The following is a 19,433-nucleotide window of genomic DNA, read 5'->3' as shown; positions in this document are numbered from 1 at the left end:
TTATTTTTTTCCCTGGGAGATGAAAATTATTTTGACATCACATTTTCTTTCCCAACAACATAAATTTGTTTCCTAAGGCATTTCAAGGAATGTGATATGTAGCACTTGTTATAAACCCGTCCTCAGCATGGATGAGCTACTTCCAAGGTGCAGGCCATTTGCTCATCACAGTAACTCAAATTCTCTCCTTCAGTATATTTACCCGTATGCTTCTGTGAAAACACGACAATATCACCGACTTTTGGACAAATCATCAATATGAATGCTTTCTATATAGAATTTTGTGATCATAAATGAGAAAATATTAGTGACATTAAGTAGTACAGAGTTAGGGTTTGCTTGAAGAAAAGGAACAAGTTTGAAGTTAGGCACTTCAAGGGAAACATAGTAAGTATGAATGTGAGCGATTTTATCTCCAATACTCATAAGTCTTTCATCCCAAAAGGAATGGCAATCTTGAGTAGCAAAGGCATTTATCTATGTGTTTGTATGGTAATCTATTGCAGGTGCTTTCTCTCTCTTTTCTCTAATATTCACTATTATGTTGCAATTCCTCCCCCTGTCCCCCCCAAACACTCCACACTTGAATAAGTACTTATCTTTATTTATCTGAATTCAATTCAATACCCCATATGCTTTTACACAATGTTTTTAATTACCTTGTATTTTGTTAGCATTATGTCTGAGAAATTGCTCGCCTCAAGCGTAGCTAGAAGCCCGGGAGGGCCCGGTAGACCTTTTTCACCCTGTAGGAAAACCACAGAAATAGGTTTAGCAGCAGCTAAAATAACTCTTTAAATTGTAGACCTGCATTGGATGCCCAATTTGCTACTAAAATTTAGGACTAGATCCTAAGTTGGAACCAATCGGAGCTACATGGACTTACACCAGCTAAAAGTTTAGCTGTAAAAGTCTAAGGCTATGTCTACACTACAGCCTATGTTGGCAAAACTTATGTTGCTCAGGGGTGTGAATATTCCATCCCCCTGAGTGACATAAATTACACCAACCTAAGTGTTCATGTGCACACCTTCTCCTGCCAACATAGCTTATGCTGCTTGCAGAGGTGGTTTTTTTATGCCAACGGGAGAGCTCTCTCCGTTCAGCATAGAACGTCTTCACCAGATGCGCTACAATGGCGCAGCTGTATTGGTACAGCTGTGCCACTGCAGTGCTATATGTATAGACATACTCTAAACAAGGTTATGGCAAGAAAAGAATTAGATTCATACTAAGCTAAGAGGTGACAATATTTTCCATTGTACTACATACTTCTAGAACAAACTGTAAAGATTTTAACTCCATTGATTTCAATAGAGTTTCTTCTGATTTGTACTGGTATGAGAGCACAGTCAGACCTAGGGCATGTCTACACTTACCTCCGGAGCAATCGATCCAGTGGGGGTCGATTTATTGCGTCTACTAAAGACATGATAAATCTACCGACGAGTGCTCTCCCGTCGACTCCGGCACTCCATCGGAGCGAGAAGTATAGGCGGAGTCGATGGGGGAGCATCAGCAGTCGACCTACCGCAGTGAAGACACCGTGGTAAGTAGATCTAAGTATGTCGACTTCAGCTATGTTATTCACATAGCTGAAGTTGCGTAACTTAGATCGACACCCCTCCTCTCCCCCAGTGTAGGCCAGGCCCTAGACATGTAAAAGACCATTTGGCTACAACATTTACTATTGTCTTATCATCACTTTCAAAGTAAATGAATTTTTACTATAGTATATCATCACAAAATAATATTGGACAGTAATTTAAACAAGCTCTTTTATAAAGGTTAAGCATCACCAATTTATCTTATACCCATACTAATTCACTGGTTTTCCTTTACCTTTTCACCTCTTTCTCCATAAAAACTCACGCCCCTGTTGCCCTGCAAAGACATTAAGTCAGCATAATATAATTATACAATACTTCTACAGAATAGATTTAAATGAAAGGCGCTCCAGAAGTACTTAACCAAAGGAGTGTTTCAGGGTAGGGATTCTTAGGACATCACTGCAGAATTGTGATCACATAACAGTCTAGCTCTAACTCAATAAGTCATTTTGGTTTAGCATTTAGAAAGAAGGCTGTAATTAAAACCTCATGTTGACAGCACTGCTCCAGTGTTTCCTCTAACAGGCATTAAGTCTATCTTTTCTCTGAGTAACAATGTGAAAAGACTGCACACTGCATCTGTGGGGGCTTTTTAATAGAACTACATGTTAAATAAAATTACCTAAGTACACTGCGTATTGGAACTATGTAGGAAAATAAGTAAAGTCTTTACTCAAAACACTGTTTAAAGAGAATTCTAAATGCTTTTCCAGCTTTGCTTCCCTGTTCTACTGGGTGCTCTTTGTTTCAAATGTTTCCCATCCTGAAAATATCACAAAACATTTGCATATGTTTAACACTATCCTGAGTTGTCTCAAGTACTTCTGTTGACATCTCCATAAGGAGACACGTAAATGTTAATGGCAGAAACACTTAGTGGGGTTGAGACTATCTGATTCATATTAACCAGTCTTCATAGCTCTCCCGTCGACATAATTACTCCACCTCAACAAGAGGTGGAAGCTATGTCGGCGGGAGAGTGTCTCCTGACAACATAGCACAGTGTGGACACTGCTTTAAGTTGATGTAACTTACGTCGCTCGGGGGGGTGTTTTTTCACACCTCTGAGGACATACGTTACATCGATTTAAATGGTAGTGAAGACAAACCCTCGGTGTGATCATCAGTGTGTAACTTTCAGTGGAAAATGTACTGGCAATTTTAAATGCATTAAAAGGCAATTGTGCAGTCAATATTGGTATATCCATATGATGAAGTAAGTCAAGGAGGATGCCTCTTATCTGCTTTAGAGAAGCATGGATGAACTCATAGAACTCTCTGATAAAATATAATCTGAGATATATGGACAGATTCTTTGATCTGGGGAGACTGCTGTGCCCACACCAGCAGTGTAATCTGGCTTTAAAGCAGGTTTAACCACCCCAGGGAAGATTTTCCCAGTGCAAGGTTGATTTAAAAGGTATGTCTACAGATCTTTTTGGAGTGAGTGGGAATGAGTCTCCCAGATCAAGCTAGTTGGTCCACACTAGTGCTTTAAAAATAGTTGCGTAGACAACGCTTTGAAGTTGCACGGAGGCTGGAACTCAACCTTCCTCCCCAGGCTTCACAACTCAAAACATCTTCAGTTTACTAGGTATGTCTGTAATCACTATAGTCTGCAGACCTGAAGAAGAGCTCTGTGTAGCTCGAAAGCTTTTCTCTCACCAACAGAAGTTGGTCCAATAAAAGATATTACCTCACTCACCTCGTCTCTCTGTAATAATTAAAGGCTTGACTTAGCACACCAACTCAAGTCAGTGATATCTGTCCACTGACTTGGATCAGACCCTATGAACCCAAAATGAAATATGTGAGGACAGCTCTTCAGAGAAAGACTTACTTGTGGTCCTGGGAAACCCGGTGGCCCTTTTGGTCCCTGTACAAATACAATTGTGGAGAGTAAATTACCTCTCATTAGTGCCTTTTCTATTAATACTATTTTGAGAACATCAAACACTTTACATGTGAAACATAAGGATACATTCAGAATGTACTGTATTCATTTGGCATTCAGTCAACAATACTTAATATATTAACTATATTTATTGTACTGTATGATATTGAAACATGCTAGCTTAGCGCATTTGATCATCTTCCTGGCTCTAATGGGATACGAGGCTGCTAATTACTTGGAGCCAGTGGAGTTACTGCTGTAGTTCAATAGGAACTTGTGGTTTTCACCAGACAATATAATTGCAATAATACAGGTGATACATGCTGAAAGGTCTTTATTCTTTTTTGCAATGCTGATCCCTGGAGAATTAGTGTCACATACTGCCTTTCACTTTCAAAATATAATCCCCTCTTTGGTTTTAAGAACACCTAGTTGTCGTACTTAAACCTGTTAGCTAATGTACAACTACTAGCTCCTAGTGTACAAAAAAAGAGGTCCTGCTAGCATGATACTTATGTCAGGTTAATTTCATAGAGTACATATTTTAAAAATACTTACTGGTTTTCCTGGATCTCCTGTTGGACCAATTAAACCCACAACACCACGAGCACCTTGAGGTCCCTAGAAATGCCAAAAATGACTTAAAAAAATGAAACAAACCAATAATGGATGTTGTTTTGGTAGCTGCTATTATTAACATATTGATAAATCATCACATTTGGTGAACAGCAACTTACTGGAAAGCCCAACAATCCCTGCTCACCAGGCTCTCCCTAAAGAAGACAAAAATAGTTAAAGATACAGTAAGTACTATATACGACACTAACGATACATCTTCTAGCTCAGGGATTTTAAAAAGGCATTCCTTCAGTCATAATAATCAGAACGTAGCATAAAAACATGACACAAACACTTTAAATAAAGATAAATATAAATATTGATATAGAAAATCAGTTCAATTTTATTACATGTTAATTGTATACTTTCTATGTACAGTACAGTTATATATATTATGACTGGGATTTTCAAAACGTGGCTAAGGGAGTTAAGCACCCAAATTTCATTGAAATGAAATGGGAATTGAATGCCTAACTTCCTTTGCAAATCTCAGTTTATAAATTTAGATGATGTCTAACAAGGATATGTATGTATCCTGAATTGAAACAAACTAGTTAAATGAGGACTCTCTCAATAGATTGCATTTAAAATTACAGTACCAAATGATTGTTTCTTTGAACATTTCCATTTTTAAAACACAGAAAACATTTGGAGCATACTGTTTTAGAAACCACATTTTTGACTGTAGAACATGTTGAAATATTTTTGGAAATTTGATCCAAAAACATTTTGGGACAACAGTTCACATACTCTTACTCATTTTGAACAGCTCCTTACTACACAAATATCTTCACTGAAGCTAGTGGGACGATTTATGGAGCAAGGTAAAACCTAACAGTGTACGGCTATCATTATCTAACTGTTGGGTATCAGATACTCGAAATGAACTAATACAAATGATTAATTATTAGCACTATTATTAGATTTCAAAATTATTCTAGAAGGAAAAGAATATTATCTGATTGAAAAATACAAGATATTTATTAATGTATTATCAAAAATAATAAACCGCTGGTTACCTAAAAATGTTGGCATCTTATCATTGGCACAACACGTTTTGCTAATCTTTTCCACACAGAAAAAGAAGAAAATAAAAATCTAGCATCAGATTCTATCCCCTGCTTTGGCTGTTTTGTGATGCTCCATTGGTACAAAGCAGCCAGAAATATAGCTTATCCACCTATCTGGGAATTCTGCTTGCACAAGGCAAACCCCCAGATAATGCAGAGCTAGTATATTGTATCTATGTGACCCTTCTTCCAACTGTGGGAGAGAAGGCATGGCCAGGTGCTTCTGGACTCAGGCTATTCCTGGCTGTTGGAACAGCCTGTTTAGGTTGTGAGCAGCTGGAGGTAAGTTAAAGCTCCTGAATGCTGATCTAATTTACAGTGGGGACAAGACTGTTCCCAGAATCCAGGAACCACAAAGCAGGTGAAAAACTCCTTTTGTACAGCCCCTTCTGAACTGTGTTAAGCCCAGTCTGGACCCACCTCAGAATCTGGGCCATAAATGGTAACGTACATATATTACATTGTAAATTATCTAACCACTTATAATTATCTAATACTTTAAAACTATAAAACGTTTATATTTTTCACATATAGATACACACACACTCACACAAATAGATTTGTCTGAGGTAGGTACAGCTGATATCAAGAATCTATTTTAATAATATTTAGCTCTTATACAGTTATATCAGAATCTATATATACTTATAATATATATACTTATGTTATATACACTTATATTACAAGTCAGCTCAACTCCTGCAGATCACATGAAAATTATGTGGAAAAGGAGACCAAAAAATATACTTGTATTCAATACTCTGGAAAAGGAATTATGCTGCTGTGAATGACACACATTAAAGTTACAAAACTTTAAAGTAACCCCCTGAAGGCACTGGACACCATTTCTGCTATAATGCTTGCACACATCACATTTTAAATACTACATTGGAAATGTTTCCAAAATGAGAAGACTGTGGGAGATTTCCAGCACACCCATAGTCAACATGTAGCTGGAGGTTCTTTGTTATGAAGAAATTGGAAAGGTCCCTCTTTCCTGGAAGTCAGCTAGGGGTAATAATACCTTAAATCTGCCCTTAATTAAGAATTAGGTTGTGGGAACTCAGCATAGTCCAGTTATGTGGGCTGGAATAATGACTGCAGTCCCGCCATGCTGCTATGTGGGTTGGTAAAGCCACTAGATCCAAATAATGAACTGTTTGTGAAAATTGTGAAAAATACTCAGGAGAGTGAAAAGTAACAGCCCTGTTGCAAAAGGCATGTAGAAAAATCAGAAATGTGGCTTAAAGATGGAAAAAACCCACCCCTCTACCAAATTCAAGAGACGCTGAACATGAGAGCTCATCAATTCACAAGTGATAGATACATACCCTGAATTTGCTTGCTAGCTCAGGAGTCATTACAAAAGGTTCCCCCTTCTGACCTTTTGGTCCTTGGATTCCCTAAATTGATAAAACAAAAAGAAAAAGGATTTTCACATCTATGACTATTTATATATTTAAAGTTGTGAAGTATATCTGACAGCAATTTCATATGTATATGCACACTACAGTGTGTGAACAGTGACTATGTCTAATGGTGGAAATTCATGTTACATGTACAAAGTTGAAACCATCAGGATCATATGGGTGAATTGTGCAGGAAGGAGGCAAAGAAATCTGCCCTTAATTAAGAATTAGGTTGTGGGACCTCAGCTTAGTCCAGTTATGTGGGCTGGAATAATGACTGCAGTCCTGCCATGCTTCTTATGTGGGTTGGTAAAGCCACTAGATCCAAATCATGAACAGTTTGTGAAAATTGTGAAAAAATTTCCTCAAAATTTTTATTTATTTTTATGAATGCTACTATTTGGTGGATACAGGCCACCTTGTGGTTCCCTCAAACCACCTCGCTGTGGGACTTATATGATGGAGAGGGTTTTGAGTAGATCCTCCAGATCTTAATGAATGTTATAGTTTTTCATGACTAACTTCTGTGGGTATTGTGTTAGGTCATCCCCTGTAAGTGGAGTGTTCTGTGGATAATTAGAGGGTCAAAAACCAAAAGCTCTACTAAAACTCATTGGAAAAAATAATTAAAACGTGAGATAAACACAGAGTGGATAAGGAGTCCCGCTTAAAGATTTTTCCATTTTGGTCCTGAGAATACTACAGTTAAATTAATCAAAATGATGAATTTAAGTTCATTCATTCAGCTACTTACAAAGGAACCAGGTTGACCGCTGGGCCCCTGACTTCCTTTTTCACCAGCATCACCTCTGGTCCCGTTGCAGCCATCATGACCTGGTTTCCCCCTTGATCCTGACTGCCCAGGATGACCCTGTGGAGAATAAAAAATGTGTTTATCTATCCATCTGTTCCTAGTTTTCATTTTCCAGTGCTCATATAGTTTTTAAACATTCTCATAATCAGCCCAAGGCTTAGATCCATGGGAAACTACAATTTTCAAAGAAAGAAACAGACAGTGCTTTTTTATATATAGCTGCAGCTTGAACCAGATGCCCCAGACAGCATGAAAGAAGTCAAAGGCAAAGGAAAGGGTAAGAAAGCTATGCTCAATGCACTTTCTGTTAAACAGAGAGCTAAACCAGCTAATGGCTCTTATACGGGGAGTATCAGAGCCTGGGATTATTGCAGAAATCAGTATCTCAGCGTAAAAGACTGGGAAGAAGGGTTTCTTGCTGGCTTTGAACAGCTTCCATTCTGGGGAAAAAAACATAGCAATTGTTTTGGAGCAGGGCTGGGTGTCATGATGCAGCTGTGGCATTCACATGGAGAGGGAAAAATAAGCAGCTCAAGTCAAAGGGGTATGTGGCATGGTGGAAGTAACACTATCAGCCTCGTGGGGTGTTGGAAGGGAGAGAAAAGTTGGCCGTGATTCAGCTCTCCCTTAAACTGGACGTACTCCACTGTAATTCCATTAATTTCACTGCCATTATTTACTCCTGATTTTCATCAATGTCAAAGAGAATCAGTTTCAGAGTAGTGGGCTGTAGTCCACAAAAGCTTATGCTCTAATAAATTTGTTAGTCTCTAAGGTGCCACAAGTACTCCTGTTCTTCTTTTTAAAGAGAATCAGAGCAATCATGTACTTGCTTTGAGCAGCTCTCTACTCTATGAAAGACTGCAACAAGAAAGATAGGAGCCAAATATACTCAGAAACCCATCTTTCTTCTCCCGTCTCCACCCGCTGGAGCTGTGTTTGCCTTTCCACTCCTGTTCCCTCATCTGAACAGAAAGAAAACTCCTTATTGCTTGCCTGCCCCCACTAAGCACCAGCATTCCCCCGCTCCTCATCAGCCTCATGACCCTCATCTCCCTCTTCTTGGCCATCGGCCTCACATCTCTGCACTGAGCCACTCTTGGGTTCACGTGAATTCCTATTTACTTCCAGATAGTCACCATTGGTTCCTGGCCTGAGGCAGCTGGTTTGGAAACAACAGCAGGGGGAGGCAGGATACACTGAGAGTGCAGGTTGGAGGAAAGAGGTGGAGCTATCTAAGACTCGCTGCAGGCAAGTGTCCCAATACAGCCCCATTTTCTTGTATCCAGAACACCACCCTCCTCTTGCACAGACATCAGCTGTGTGTATGCAAACCCGACTGAAGTCAGTGAAAGTTGTATGCATGGACTGATAAGGACCCTTGGCTGCAGTGTTTCCACTGTGGAGGGGAAGAAGTCTTTCCGTGTTTGGTTTTCAGAGAGAAGAGGAAGAAAGAATGTGAGTGAGAGAGAGACTCCTCTAAAACTAGATTTGGAACATTGCTGGAAGCAAAGAGGGTGAGAGGAGAGTGGATGTGGATGTGCATGTGTGGGTGGTGGAGAAAGTCCCTGATGTCAGAGCGCACTGCAAAGGAAGTCCTGGGAAATCTGTCCAGAGATTCTTGTGACTCAGATTTCCTTGTTTATTATTTTATGCCACAAGATGTAAAGTAGAGTAAGCTGCATTTTGAACTCTTTCCCATGAATGGACTATGGTTTTCATATTGGAACTTTTCAATGGTTTGTTACATAGACCATGACAATTTATTCAAAGTTCTACAATATTGAAATACCTATGAAAGATTTTAAGATTGTGTCACTCACAACATAATAACTAAAATTAATAACCACTCAGCATCCTTATAACCACTGACATTTTCAAAGCACTTTACAAGCATGAAATAACAAAGGACTGATTTTGTCCCCCTCCACTGCATGATGAGGGGAGGCTAAGTACATGGATCACACCTCTCTTGTGCAGAAGAGCATGCTTAGCTCAGCAACCCCCATAGACACACTACAGATGTCCTCCTCTTTAGCCCTTTTTGTGGGTTTCTCTATGAGGGGAAGCAACTGAATCCTAATTATCTGAGATGATGATAGACGAGGCAGAGTTTTCTTCTCAGCAACATGTCTGTAACTGCATTTATTTTAACAAGTCTGACTGACTTGAGTTGGGTTGCCTGCATGTAACTGAGGACAGAATTTGACATAAGGATTTTAATTTAGTAGGGTAATTTCAGTCCAATCTAAAATGTTTACAGTGAATGGCAGGGCCGGCTCCAGCATTTCTGCCGCCCCAAGCGGGAAAAAAAAAAAAAAAAAAAAAAAAAAAGCCACGATTGGCGGCAGCAGTTCAGCGGCAGGTCCTTCGCTCCCAGAGGGAGTGAGGGACCAGTCGCCCCCGAATTGCCGCAGGTGTCGCCCCTCTCCCTTGGCCGCCCCAAGCACCTGCTTGTTAAGCTGGTGCCTGGAGCCGGCCCTGGTGAATGGTAAACAACTCTCAGTAATCCTTGATCTCTAATGTATTAAATGAGTGACTACTTACAGGAACACCATCTGCACCAGGGAAACCCGTTACTCCTGTTAGCCCCTAAAATGAGACAACACAATTAAAGCAAAGAATTATCCCACTATTTTCTTCTTTAGATGTTACATGAAATATGTGAAGCTTTGAAATTACCACTTCTCCTTTTGGTCCAGTTACTCCAGGTCGCCCTCTTTCACCTTTGTGACCTTTGTGACCTTCTAAACCTGGGCTACCCATTAATCCTGGTGGTCCAGAGAATCCCTGAGGTCCAAGTAGTCCTGGTTGACCCTGAGGAAAGCAATAAAAGCATTTCTTCAGGAATGATTGTAATACACAGGGATCACCAATTCAGCTCTATTATAATGGAATCTTCCCATCCCCTTAAGCAGATGAAAAAAACCCTTTCAGCTCTTCTTACTCTGGCAGGCTGGGTTCTTTGGTGAACACCATATGACAGCAACACACATAGAAGCTACACAACAGGCGACTGTATTGCGTATGACAAAGCAAATGCTTTAAAATAAAACAGCACTCATCCTAGAATATTCACTGTTATGCTATGAAAAGAATGTTATCTGCAGAATAAACAGCTGGTTTCTGTTGAGCCAGGCCCAAAGCAGATGCAATTACACTGCACTCCAAGTAATTGAGATATACTTAATTGTGAAATCCACTTAATTGGTATGTTTTTCCCAAACTGAGCTAGATACTTAACAGCAGGAATTTCTGTTTCTTTGGGATTGTAATTCCCCTTAATTATGATGCTTGAAGATGATTAGATGGGATTCATATAGGAATAGGTACTCAACTAGGGAATGGTAATCACATAGGTTGAAGAGTTGATCAAAGGCTTCTCTGTCCTAAAAAATCTCTTCTGGTGTTGGTTCAGCAAAACAGCATTAATGATGCCATTCAGGCCACTTCAAACTTTGCTTAAAATTCATTCTCTTGAGGCTGGCAGAATCACAAGGATCAACAAAACCCAACTAGCGCTGTACTCTTCTATTACATTTCAATTCAAATTGCGGGAAAAAGATCTCTTTGAGACTTAGTCAAGTGAATCAGCAGGTTGGAGATTAGTGACATACAGCATTTTGAGAACCATTCCAAATATAAAATGGCTTCTTAGGGACTACTGCTGTGCACTTAACATATAATAATTAACAACAATCTTCTTTTAACTGGGAAATCTGCTTAATCAGGATGACTGGCCATCCAGAATGGCAGTGCTTAATTTGTAATGAAACTGAGCTGGGGCTCAAGCAATTAGGTGCCGGGGCTCTAGCCATTTTTTTACATTCATAACTGATGCAGCAAGCCCAGAGGTGCCAGTGCTATGAACTGCCAAACCTAGAGATGCTGGGGCTCAGCCTTGGAAAGCCCTGGCACAAATTAGGCACTGCAGCAAGGCATCTTACAAACCACACAACTAACATATACACAAGTGTGTACAAACGGAATGAAATTATTAGTATAATAGAGATCCATCACATATTCCCCATCTCACTTCTTTGAAACTATTTCCCCTTCCAAAATAGATAAAATACATAAGGTTATAATACATCAAATATTCCAATCTTTTGGTCCTGTGAAGAATATTGGTGCCATTTTCACTTAATGCCACTGGGCTAGAGAAAGGAAAAGAAACAAAACTGATCCTGGATCACTTTCTTGGATCGAGAAAGTAGTCAAGATGCTTAACAATATGCGGTTGAGTTTTAGACAATCTCTTGGTTTATTTTTATTTTACACCATGGGCTCTGTCTTGTGACTTGTGTGACATACTTCACAAATTTTCTTTTTTCATTTTCATTCTGTTCATAACTACATTCTGTCTATTGTAGCCCTTCAGAGAAACACTCCAGTGGCTTTAATAACATAAACAGAAACAACACTCCCAACCAAAATATGATATATGCTTGTGGTATAAAAATGATCAATCATAAATGATTATTCTTCGATATTCCATATTTCTTTGTTTTCACTTTGTTCACAATTATTAACCAAGACCCAAGTTAGGCTTTTCCCTTCTACTATGGCTTATTCAGAAAAAAAAAATCACCATGTAGGTAGGTTTTGTGGCTAAAGCACTGGCTTTTTCACCCCTAAATCTGAGTGTGATTTGTACACAGAATCATAGAAATGTAGGGCTGGAAGGGAGCACGAGAGGTCATTTAATCCATCCCCCTGTGCTAAGGCAGGACCAAATATGAGACCATCCCTGAGAGGTGTTTGTCTTACCTGTTCTTAAAAACCTCCAAAGATGGGGATTCTACAGCATGCCTTGATAACCTATTCTAGTACTTAACTATCCTTTCAATTAAAAGCCTTTTCCTAATATCTAACCTAAATTCCCTACAGGAAATCCATTATGTTATTTCAGCCCAGACCATATTGAGGAGCTGACATAATGAAACCATCTGCAAAATTCAGTACAATTTCTGCTTGGAAAGGGGCCAGGAATGAGATGGTTTACAGCTGGATTACACTTTATTCCTCTGGATCTAATCACCAGTATGGATCTCTTGCACCTCATTTTCTATCCTGTTTCAATTAATCTAACAGAACCGATTACTTAGGAGTGGTGCCAAAGGATACAATGGATCTAAATATTTAAATTGTCATAGTAAAACAGCTTCCATCCTATACATAAAACTCAACAAGAATGTAATGCAATGTCCTGCTGTTTAGAGCAAGTCTGCTTTATCAGCGAAGCAAAACTGGGATTATTTGGCTATGGGAGGTGAATCTTTCTTTTGTGTCAGCATATTAAATAGGAACAAATACACATATAAGTTAAGGGCCAGATACTTCACTGGCAAAAATGAGGGAGATGCTCAGATGGACAAAGGGACCAACAAATATCTGAGCAAGAGACAGCTCAATTCCTCATCCTGCTCACTCCTACCTGCCCCGAGTGTGTCTCTATCTACAGACAGCAGAATAACTAATAGAGCACACAAGGAGGGTGGGCTCTAGGATCAGGAATGTGGAGACATGCCCACAGTCATCAATGACAGGATACATTCCTTAAGTAGGCAATTCCTGCTGTGTTCTTCCCATGACTTAAAATAACTGGAAGAGGTCTCACACAATTAAATTGTCCAACTCGGGCATGTGCAGAATCTATTTACAGTAAGGAGCAAAGGTCAGAAATTCTAGGAAGCCTAGAGGAATTCTTCCCAGAAAATGTTTGCAATGTCTGACGCAAATTGGTGCCTGTTCAGTAAATGAGGTACATGAAAGAAAGTGCTCTCAGGGGTGTGATTTAATTTAGTGATAACTTGACATTCCGTAATTAAGCCCCAGAGAATTATGAAAAGACTGAACAGACTTCCAAAGTTATATTGCATATCCATAAGCTTTAGACATTTTTTAACCTCCAATTCTTTTAGGACCACTCAAGAAGAAGAGAGCTCATGTTTTGAAGCTTTCTTTCCCCACTGCTAAATTTAAAAAGTTAAACAAAGGAATAGTTATGATTATTATTAAACATTTACGTTGTGGTACTGACTAGAGGCCAACCAAGTTGAGGCCCCATTGTGCTAGGTGTTGTCCAAATATATAAATGACAATCTCTGCTCCAAAAGAGGTTATAACCCTAAAGACAAGATGTCATACATGGAGGAGACAAATAAGCAGGACAGCATGTGGGTGAGGAGAAGGAGGCACTTAACTAACAATGAGCAGTAATCACATAGAATTAGAATAGTTGCCATAGCTTCACCATACTTGACAACATACTCCATCATACTTCATTGTAAGTCTATTCTTTAACACTTTCTGGTATAAAGCCAGTGTAGTGAATCTGATGACTCATTCTTCCCCACAACAGAATTACCTTGCAGTCATAGGTCATTCTAGGGTGGGAGAGAAGAGACCAGGTTAATGCCCTGAACTTTTTAAAGGGTCACTTGTGGAAGAGAAATCTCGCTTCCTGTGATACTGACTACATGTAAAGGCATCCCACCAGTTCCTTGGTGCTTATCTGAGACCTTAGTCTTGCCAAGATAGACAGTCAGGTGGGACTTGGAAATGTTGAGGGAAAAACAATCTTTCATAAGAACTGTAAGGAGGATGGCTGGGAGAAGGAAATGGTAGGGAACTCCTAGATCTAATGCTAGTAGTGGTTTGACAGCTGGTTCACCAGGGAGGGGGAGAAAACAAGCATGATAGGAAGCCATTCACTAGGAGTGGGAATAGAAAGGGTCATTAAGAAAACAAGCAGTGTCAGAGTGATGAAGGCTAATTCAGGAAAGAGCATCCCAGTGGGTGCATGAAGGAGAAGCTGCACTGCAAACCAGTTCTAGCAGAGCTAGTAGAAAGCCACTGGTAGGAAGGGACAGAGGAGATCAGAAGTAGAACATCTCTGAAATCAGAGAGCAGTTCAGAAGGGGCCAAGACTAGGAAGATCAGCCTGTCAGACAATTAAAATTACATTGATGCAAGGTCATATACTTACAAATTTAGGTCCTTGATAAGCTGTTACAAGTATTCCGTAAATGTGCACCTCTGTTGTTCATTTACTTTGTCAAAAGTAAAGCACTAACAGGAGAAACCAGGCTATAAGTTTACAGACTGTTTCAGCTTTGGAGTAGCCTCCACCAGAGAGGGGAGCTAGAAGTAATCTTCTGGACCAGCCAATTTGATAGTCACCCTTTCAGGAGGAGCCCTTAAGTGTGGTGCTGGATAACTATGGACACCGCTAGCTAGAGGGAAAGATGTAATGTAAGGGTCTCAGAAAGAACAACAGACAATGCCCAGTCACTGGATAGTCAATTCCAGGCACAAGAGGCCTGAGCCCTAACGGTCTTTCCTCTTTGGGATTCTCAGTGTAGGAAATAACTCACATTTTTTTTGCATCACAATCCTTGCACACCAGGGGTATATGTGTGCACTTTTTCTTTCCTCTCAGCTTTACTAAAAACTTGTTTTTATATTACACACACACACATCAGTGGTTACTAGGAACACACCAAGCACTAGGGCAGGTTTAGAAAGCACCTGTAGTGCTTGCCTTTGATTGTGTGTTATGCTGGACACATTGTCAGGTACTCGGTGGGACTGTGTCACCACAGCACTTATGGTGACCCAGAAGAGGGCATTACACTATTATGACCTAGGATCACAAATGCATTAAATTCTACACTAGTTACCCTAGGTATAATAGTTCTCTCTGTAAGAAATTATACCTCACAACGGAATTAACCAGATATTTTGTAAAGCACAAAACAACAAAAAAATGAATATGCAATCAAAAATGTTCCCATCTGGAATTCATAGCTCTGGATTAAAGAGTATACTAAATAGCTCATTTATTGGAAAATTATTTTAGGCATGTCTCAACTACCGGAAGTTTAGTTTTAGCATGATTTTAAAACCACCACCACTTTTGCAGCCCCTGCTGCCAGAAGGTCAAACAATATAAGATTTAGTAAAACTCCACCAGAAAATTAAATTTAAGTACCGTACTCATGGTGAATCACACTCAACTGTTAATAATGTCAACCATTGAGGAGAAAACATATCTAGGCACAAAACAAAACAACAACAAAACCAATGACTTTGCTTTTATTAGATCATCATAAACTTTTACTTCTACATAATCAGTACAGCAATAGCTATTAATTTTAAAAGACCCCTATGCTTTGATTTTCAGTTAACTTTTAATGCAAGCATGAGAATTCAATAATTGCCACTAGATGGCACTCACTATTATCATTCTTGACAATGTACATAAACAACAAAGGTGCACATTTAGGAAACACGCATACCTAATTTTGAACTTTGAGACTGTCTTAGTAAGAAGTTAGAGCGTGACAAAAATGTGTTGATACTAAATCCCAGAATGCAGGAGAAGTAGGATGTTTCTGCTAAAGTGACCAGCTGTGAAATAGTTAACAATGCTGTGCTAACTGTGAAATAGAACTGCCTGGCTTTTATTCATTTCACTCCAAACCATACAGGCTAAAGACTTTGTTAAAATGAAAGCTTTTTTTACTGCCAAAACTGATGAGGCCAAGCCTTTACCATGGCACTCAGGCTCAATCAGACCGATCGTCTTTGTCCATTATATCTCAAATGTTCTGCTTTTAAGGCTTCTTCTTTTTCAAGGGAAAGGCTCACCTTTCTAGATCAGGGAGCAAAAATCTTGTTTATTTCTCCAGCAGCAAGCTGATTTTAAACTTCACATCAAATACCTGCAAAAATTAGTATTCCCACGCTCATTGCTCTAAGTTGTATTCTGTTGCTAAACTGGATTCAGCTACTGACGTCATGTGCTGTAGGTCACCAGCCTTTCAGAAAGATAGTGTTCTATGATCTAACTTGCATGTCTGATAATGGAAATGGAGCAAATATTTTACACTTACCTTGAACAAGTCAGCATTTGATTCTACAACATAGGTGCAGTTCTGAGAGAGATGCAGTAGGCCTAAAAGAATAGAACAGAGGCAGCTCTCCCTATTCTTAAATTCCCCTTTGATGTTTTACAGAGGGTTATTTGTCTGAATATTTCACAGCCCGCCTTATCTCCTGAAAAACAGACTTCCCTCTCATCTAATAAAAAAGCTGTTTTTTCACACCAGAAATAAAGAAAATATAAATTCAATTAAATTTAAAAATAACACAAATGAACACAGGTTAGCCTATTGGTATGGTAATAATTTGCTGGTCATTCAGCTGTTTCATCCAGACATAGGACATTTATTCCTGGGACAGTGGAAACCAAATTACATTAACATGAATTCCAGAGCAGTGACTCAGCTCGCAGAATGTTTTCTCTGAATAAGGAAGAAATAAACATTAAATCTTCATAAAAACCTCTATTAAAGAATGCTCGCTACCAAAACTAAGAAAGCCGCAGTCCTCTTCTGTAGGCAGTAAACTAAAAACTTTGTACTGTTCTCTGTTCCCAAGCTTTACTCTAATTTATGAGATGTTTCCCAAAACTGTTTGATCTTCTAGGAAGTTGTCGTGTCACCCTAGAAGATCAAACGCTGGTACAAGAACATATACATTGGAATTATAGGTCAAAAACGCAAAGGATTCAGTTTAAAAATTCTTCATATCACAGAAGATTTGGGGGAGGGATAGCTCAGTGCTTTGAGCATTGGCCTGCTAAACCCAGGGTTATGAGTTCAATTCTTAAGGGGGCCACTCGGGGATCTAGGGCAAAATCAGTACTTGGTCCTGCTAGTGAAGGCAGGGGGCTGGACTCAATGACCTTTAGGGTCTCTACCAGCTCTATGAGATAGGTATATCTCCATATATTATTTGAAGAATACATGAAAGTATTTGGAGGAATGCTTTGAGGTGTTTTTGTAGGGTTCTCCTCTTTCTAAACAATTTTACCAGGACAAAAACAGCAGTAAACCCACAGAAAAGGGCCAGGATAGGCAAAACTCCATGAGGCTTTCCATGCTAAGTTTTCAACAGGGTATTTCATGGGAGGTAGGATGGGGAGGGAGTGTTCCTATTTACAGAACCACTAAGGGGTTTGGCTCCCAGAACTCACAAATCCCTCAAGAAATTTAAAATCAGGTTCTTGTGGCATATTGCCAGCTCTGCCTGGTGTGTTGATCCTATTGAAGTATATGGCAGTATTCCCAATGACTTCAAAAGACAGAGATTTGACCTCAAATAACCAAGCTTTAGGAGTATGGGGCACAGTATATAAGATTATTATTCAGTTAAGGATGAGCAGATGACATAAAACTCATGCATGAAAATTATGTTGTAAGAAAGAGTGCTGAATGTAACATGCATCAGATTACTAAACCAAGTTGTCAATTAGTGCCAAACACATTACCAGTTGTAGTGCAAAACAGTAGTGTTGTCTTAGAAGTTAGGAATGGTTCAGCATAAAAACATAAGATGGAAAATGTTATGACCACTTAAAAAGTTTTTTCTTTTTTGTTTAGAGTACAGTGAGTAATGTAAATTATAGCATTTCCAGATAGCAATTTAGCCCAGTTTCTATTGGCTTCAGATTAATATACCTGGCAAAACTTCTAGACCAGATTCTGGCCCCCTGATATAATCTCCATACTCTACAGGAAATCCTCCAGTGCAGGGCCAGCATAAGTGGTCTGTAACTGCCCCCTGTCATAGCCTCCAGTTTAGGCAGATACTGTGTGTGAGAGTGGAAGGAGAAATGCTATCATTGTAACTACTCTGGTTTATATTTGTGTAATCTGGCACAGTAATGCAACAGGGAGTCCAGTCATACAGCGAAGAGTCCACTCATTGGTTAACCCCACCGAAGACATAATTTACCTTTATGGTTATCTAAATATTATGACTTCATGTTCAGTCTAAATATTGAGTCTTTATCAAATAAATAACTAAAACTTAATGTTTAATTTGAGTCACTGCTGCCATTTAAATAGATACAGCAAGCTTCTTCAGACTAAGGATATTCCACACTGAAAAAAAAAAAAAAGATGTGTTCTTATCTCAGGTTATCTAACTTGGGTTAAAACAGCAATGAAGACCCAGGAGATCAGGTTTTAACTCAGATTAGCAGCTCTAGCTCAACCCCTGTCTACCCTATGAGCTTTAACATGAGCTACTAGTCTGAGTTATAAGATAAGTTGCCATGTCTTCACTGCTATTTTAACTCGAGTTAGCTAATATGGTTTTATCTTACCACAGTTAAGAAGCCATTTTTTTAGAAGTGTAGACATGCCCTAAGAGCTAACTGCCAGTTTTGCAGAACATTTCTACAACACTCATTTATCATTTTAGTATTTTAGCATTTAATATTTGATTAAATTACTCAAAAAAAGTTCAGTTGACATGCAACAGCAAATTAATTTAGAAAACAAGTTAATAAACATTTTGCCAAATCTGCCCTTGGAAGTACTCAAATATTAACATGATGGATGTGTTATAAAAGTGGAGATGCATCTACAACTCCCATGGTTTAAATGGCAGTAGAGGAGATGTATTAAAGGGAAGAATTTAGCTCACAAGCTCTAAAAAGTGATATATACTTGAATGAATATATTGAAATAGAAATAGAATAAATGTATCAGTCATTTTTAGCACAATATAGTAGGCTTCCAAAATAGAAAGAAAAAAAACCCTTTTCATTCAACATGGGTTTTGAAAAAATTTGAAAGGCTAGACACTCAGGGAATGTATGATGCAGCGTGAAATTCTATCCTTTTCTGTCTGCTAATATCTACACCAAAACCTTTTTATTTATTTATTTTTCATTTTCTCACTTATTTTATTAATACCCTGACCAGTGAATTCACAAGATCAGGAGTTTTAGCTTCTGACAAGCCAGATCAAATATTAATAACCTGTCAGGCAATTCAGCCAGAGGTTTGGTTTTTAATAACTATAAACTTGTTGCTTGGTTAGTTAAGCCCTTAAGGAAAACACAACAACCAACACCTGTTTGTATTAGAACATTCAGTAATAGAACTGAAAAGTGATCTGCCAGCCAATTGTTTTAAAATGTTTTTTTTTTGTTTTTTT

General features: G+C 38.9%; 1 protein-coding gene across 2 annotated transcripts in view; it reads right to left on the bottom strand.

The window, feature by feature from the left end:
- COL4A2 (collagen type IV alpha 2 chain) overlaps positions 1-19,433 on the bottom strand; it is a 227,997-nt gene that overhangs the window by 78,729 nt on the left and 129,835 nt on the right. For both annotated transcript variants that reach the window (XM_054013192.1, XM_054013183.1), the window contains exons 5-13: positions 10,098-10,232; positions 9,963-10,007; positions 7,356-7,472; positions 6,524-6,595; positions 4,242-4,277; positions 4,063-4,125; positions 3,451-3,486; positions 1,843-1,884; positions 660-746 (exon numbers count right to left, since the gene is read on the bottom strand). In XM_054013192.1, coding sequence (XP_053869167.1) covers positions 660-746; positions 1,843-1,884; positions 3,451-3,486; positions 4,063-4,125; positions 4,242-4,277; positions 6,524-6,595; positions 7,356-7,472; positions 9,963-10,007; positions 10,098-10,232 — 633 coding nt within the window. The remainder of the gene's footprint in view (positions 1-659; positions 747-1,842; positions 1,885-3,450; positions 3,487-4,062; positions 4,126-4,241; positions 4,278-6,523; positions 6,596-7,355; positions 7,473-9,962; positions 10,008-10,097; positions 10,233-19,433) is intronic.

This window comes from Malaclemys terrapin, chromosome 1 (assembly GCF_027887155.1).
Source record: "Malaclemys terrapin pileata isolate rMalTer1 chromosome 1, rMalTer1.hap1, whole genome shotgun sequence".
Taxonomy (NCBI): Eukaryota; Metazoa; Chordata; order Testudines; family Emydidae; genus Malaclemys; species Malaclemys terrapin.
The sequence above is the reverse complement of the archived record's forward strand: the minus strand, read 5'-3'. Positions and strand labels throughout refer to the sequence as shown.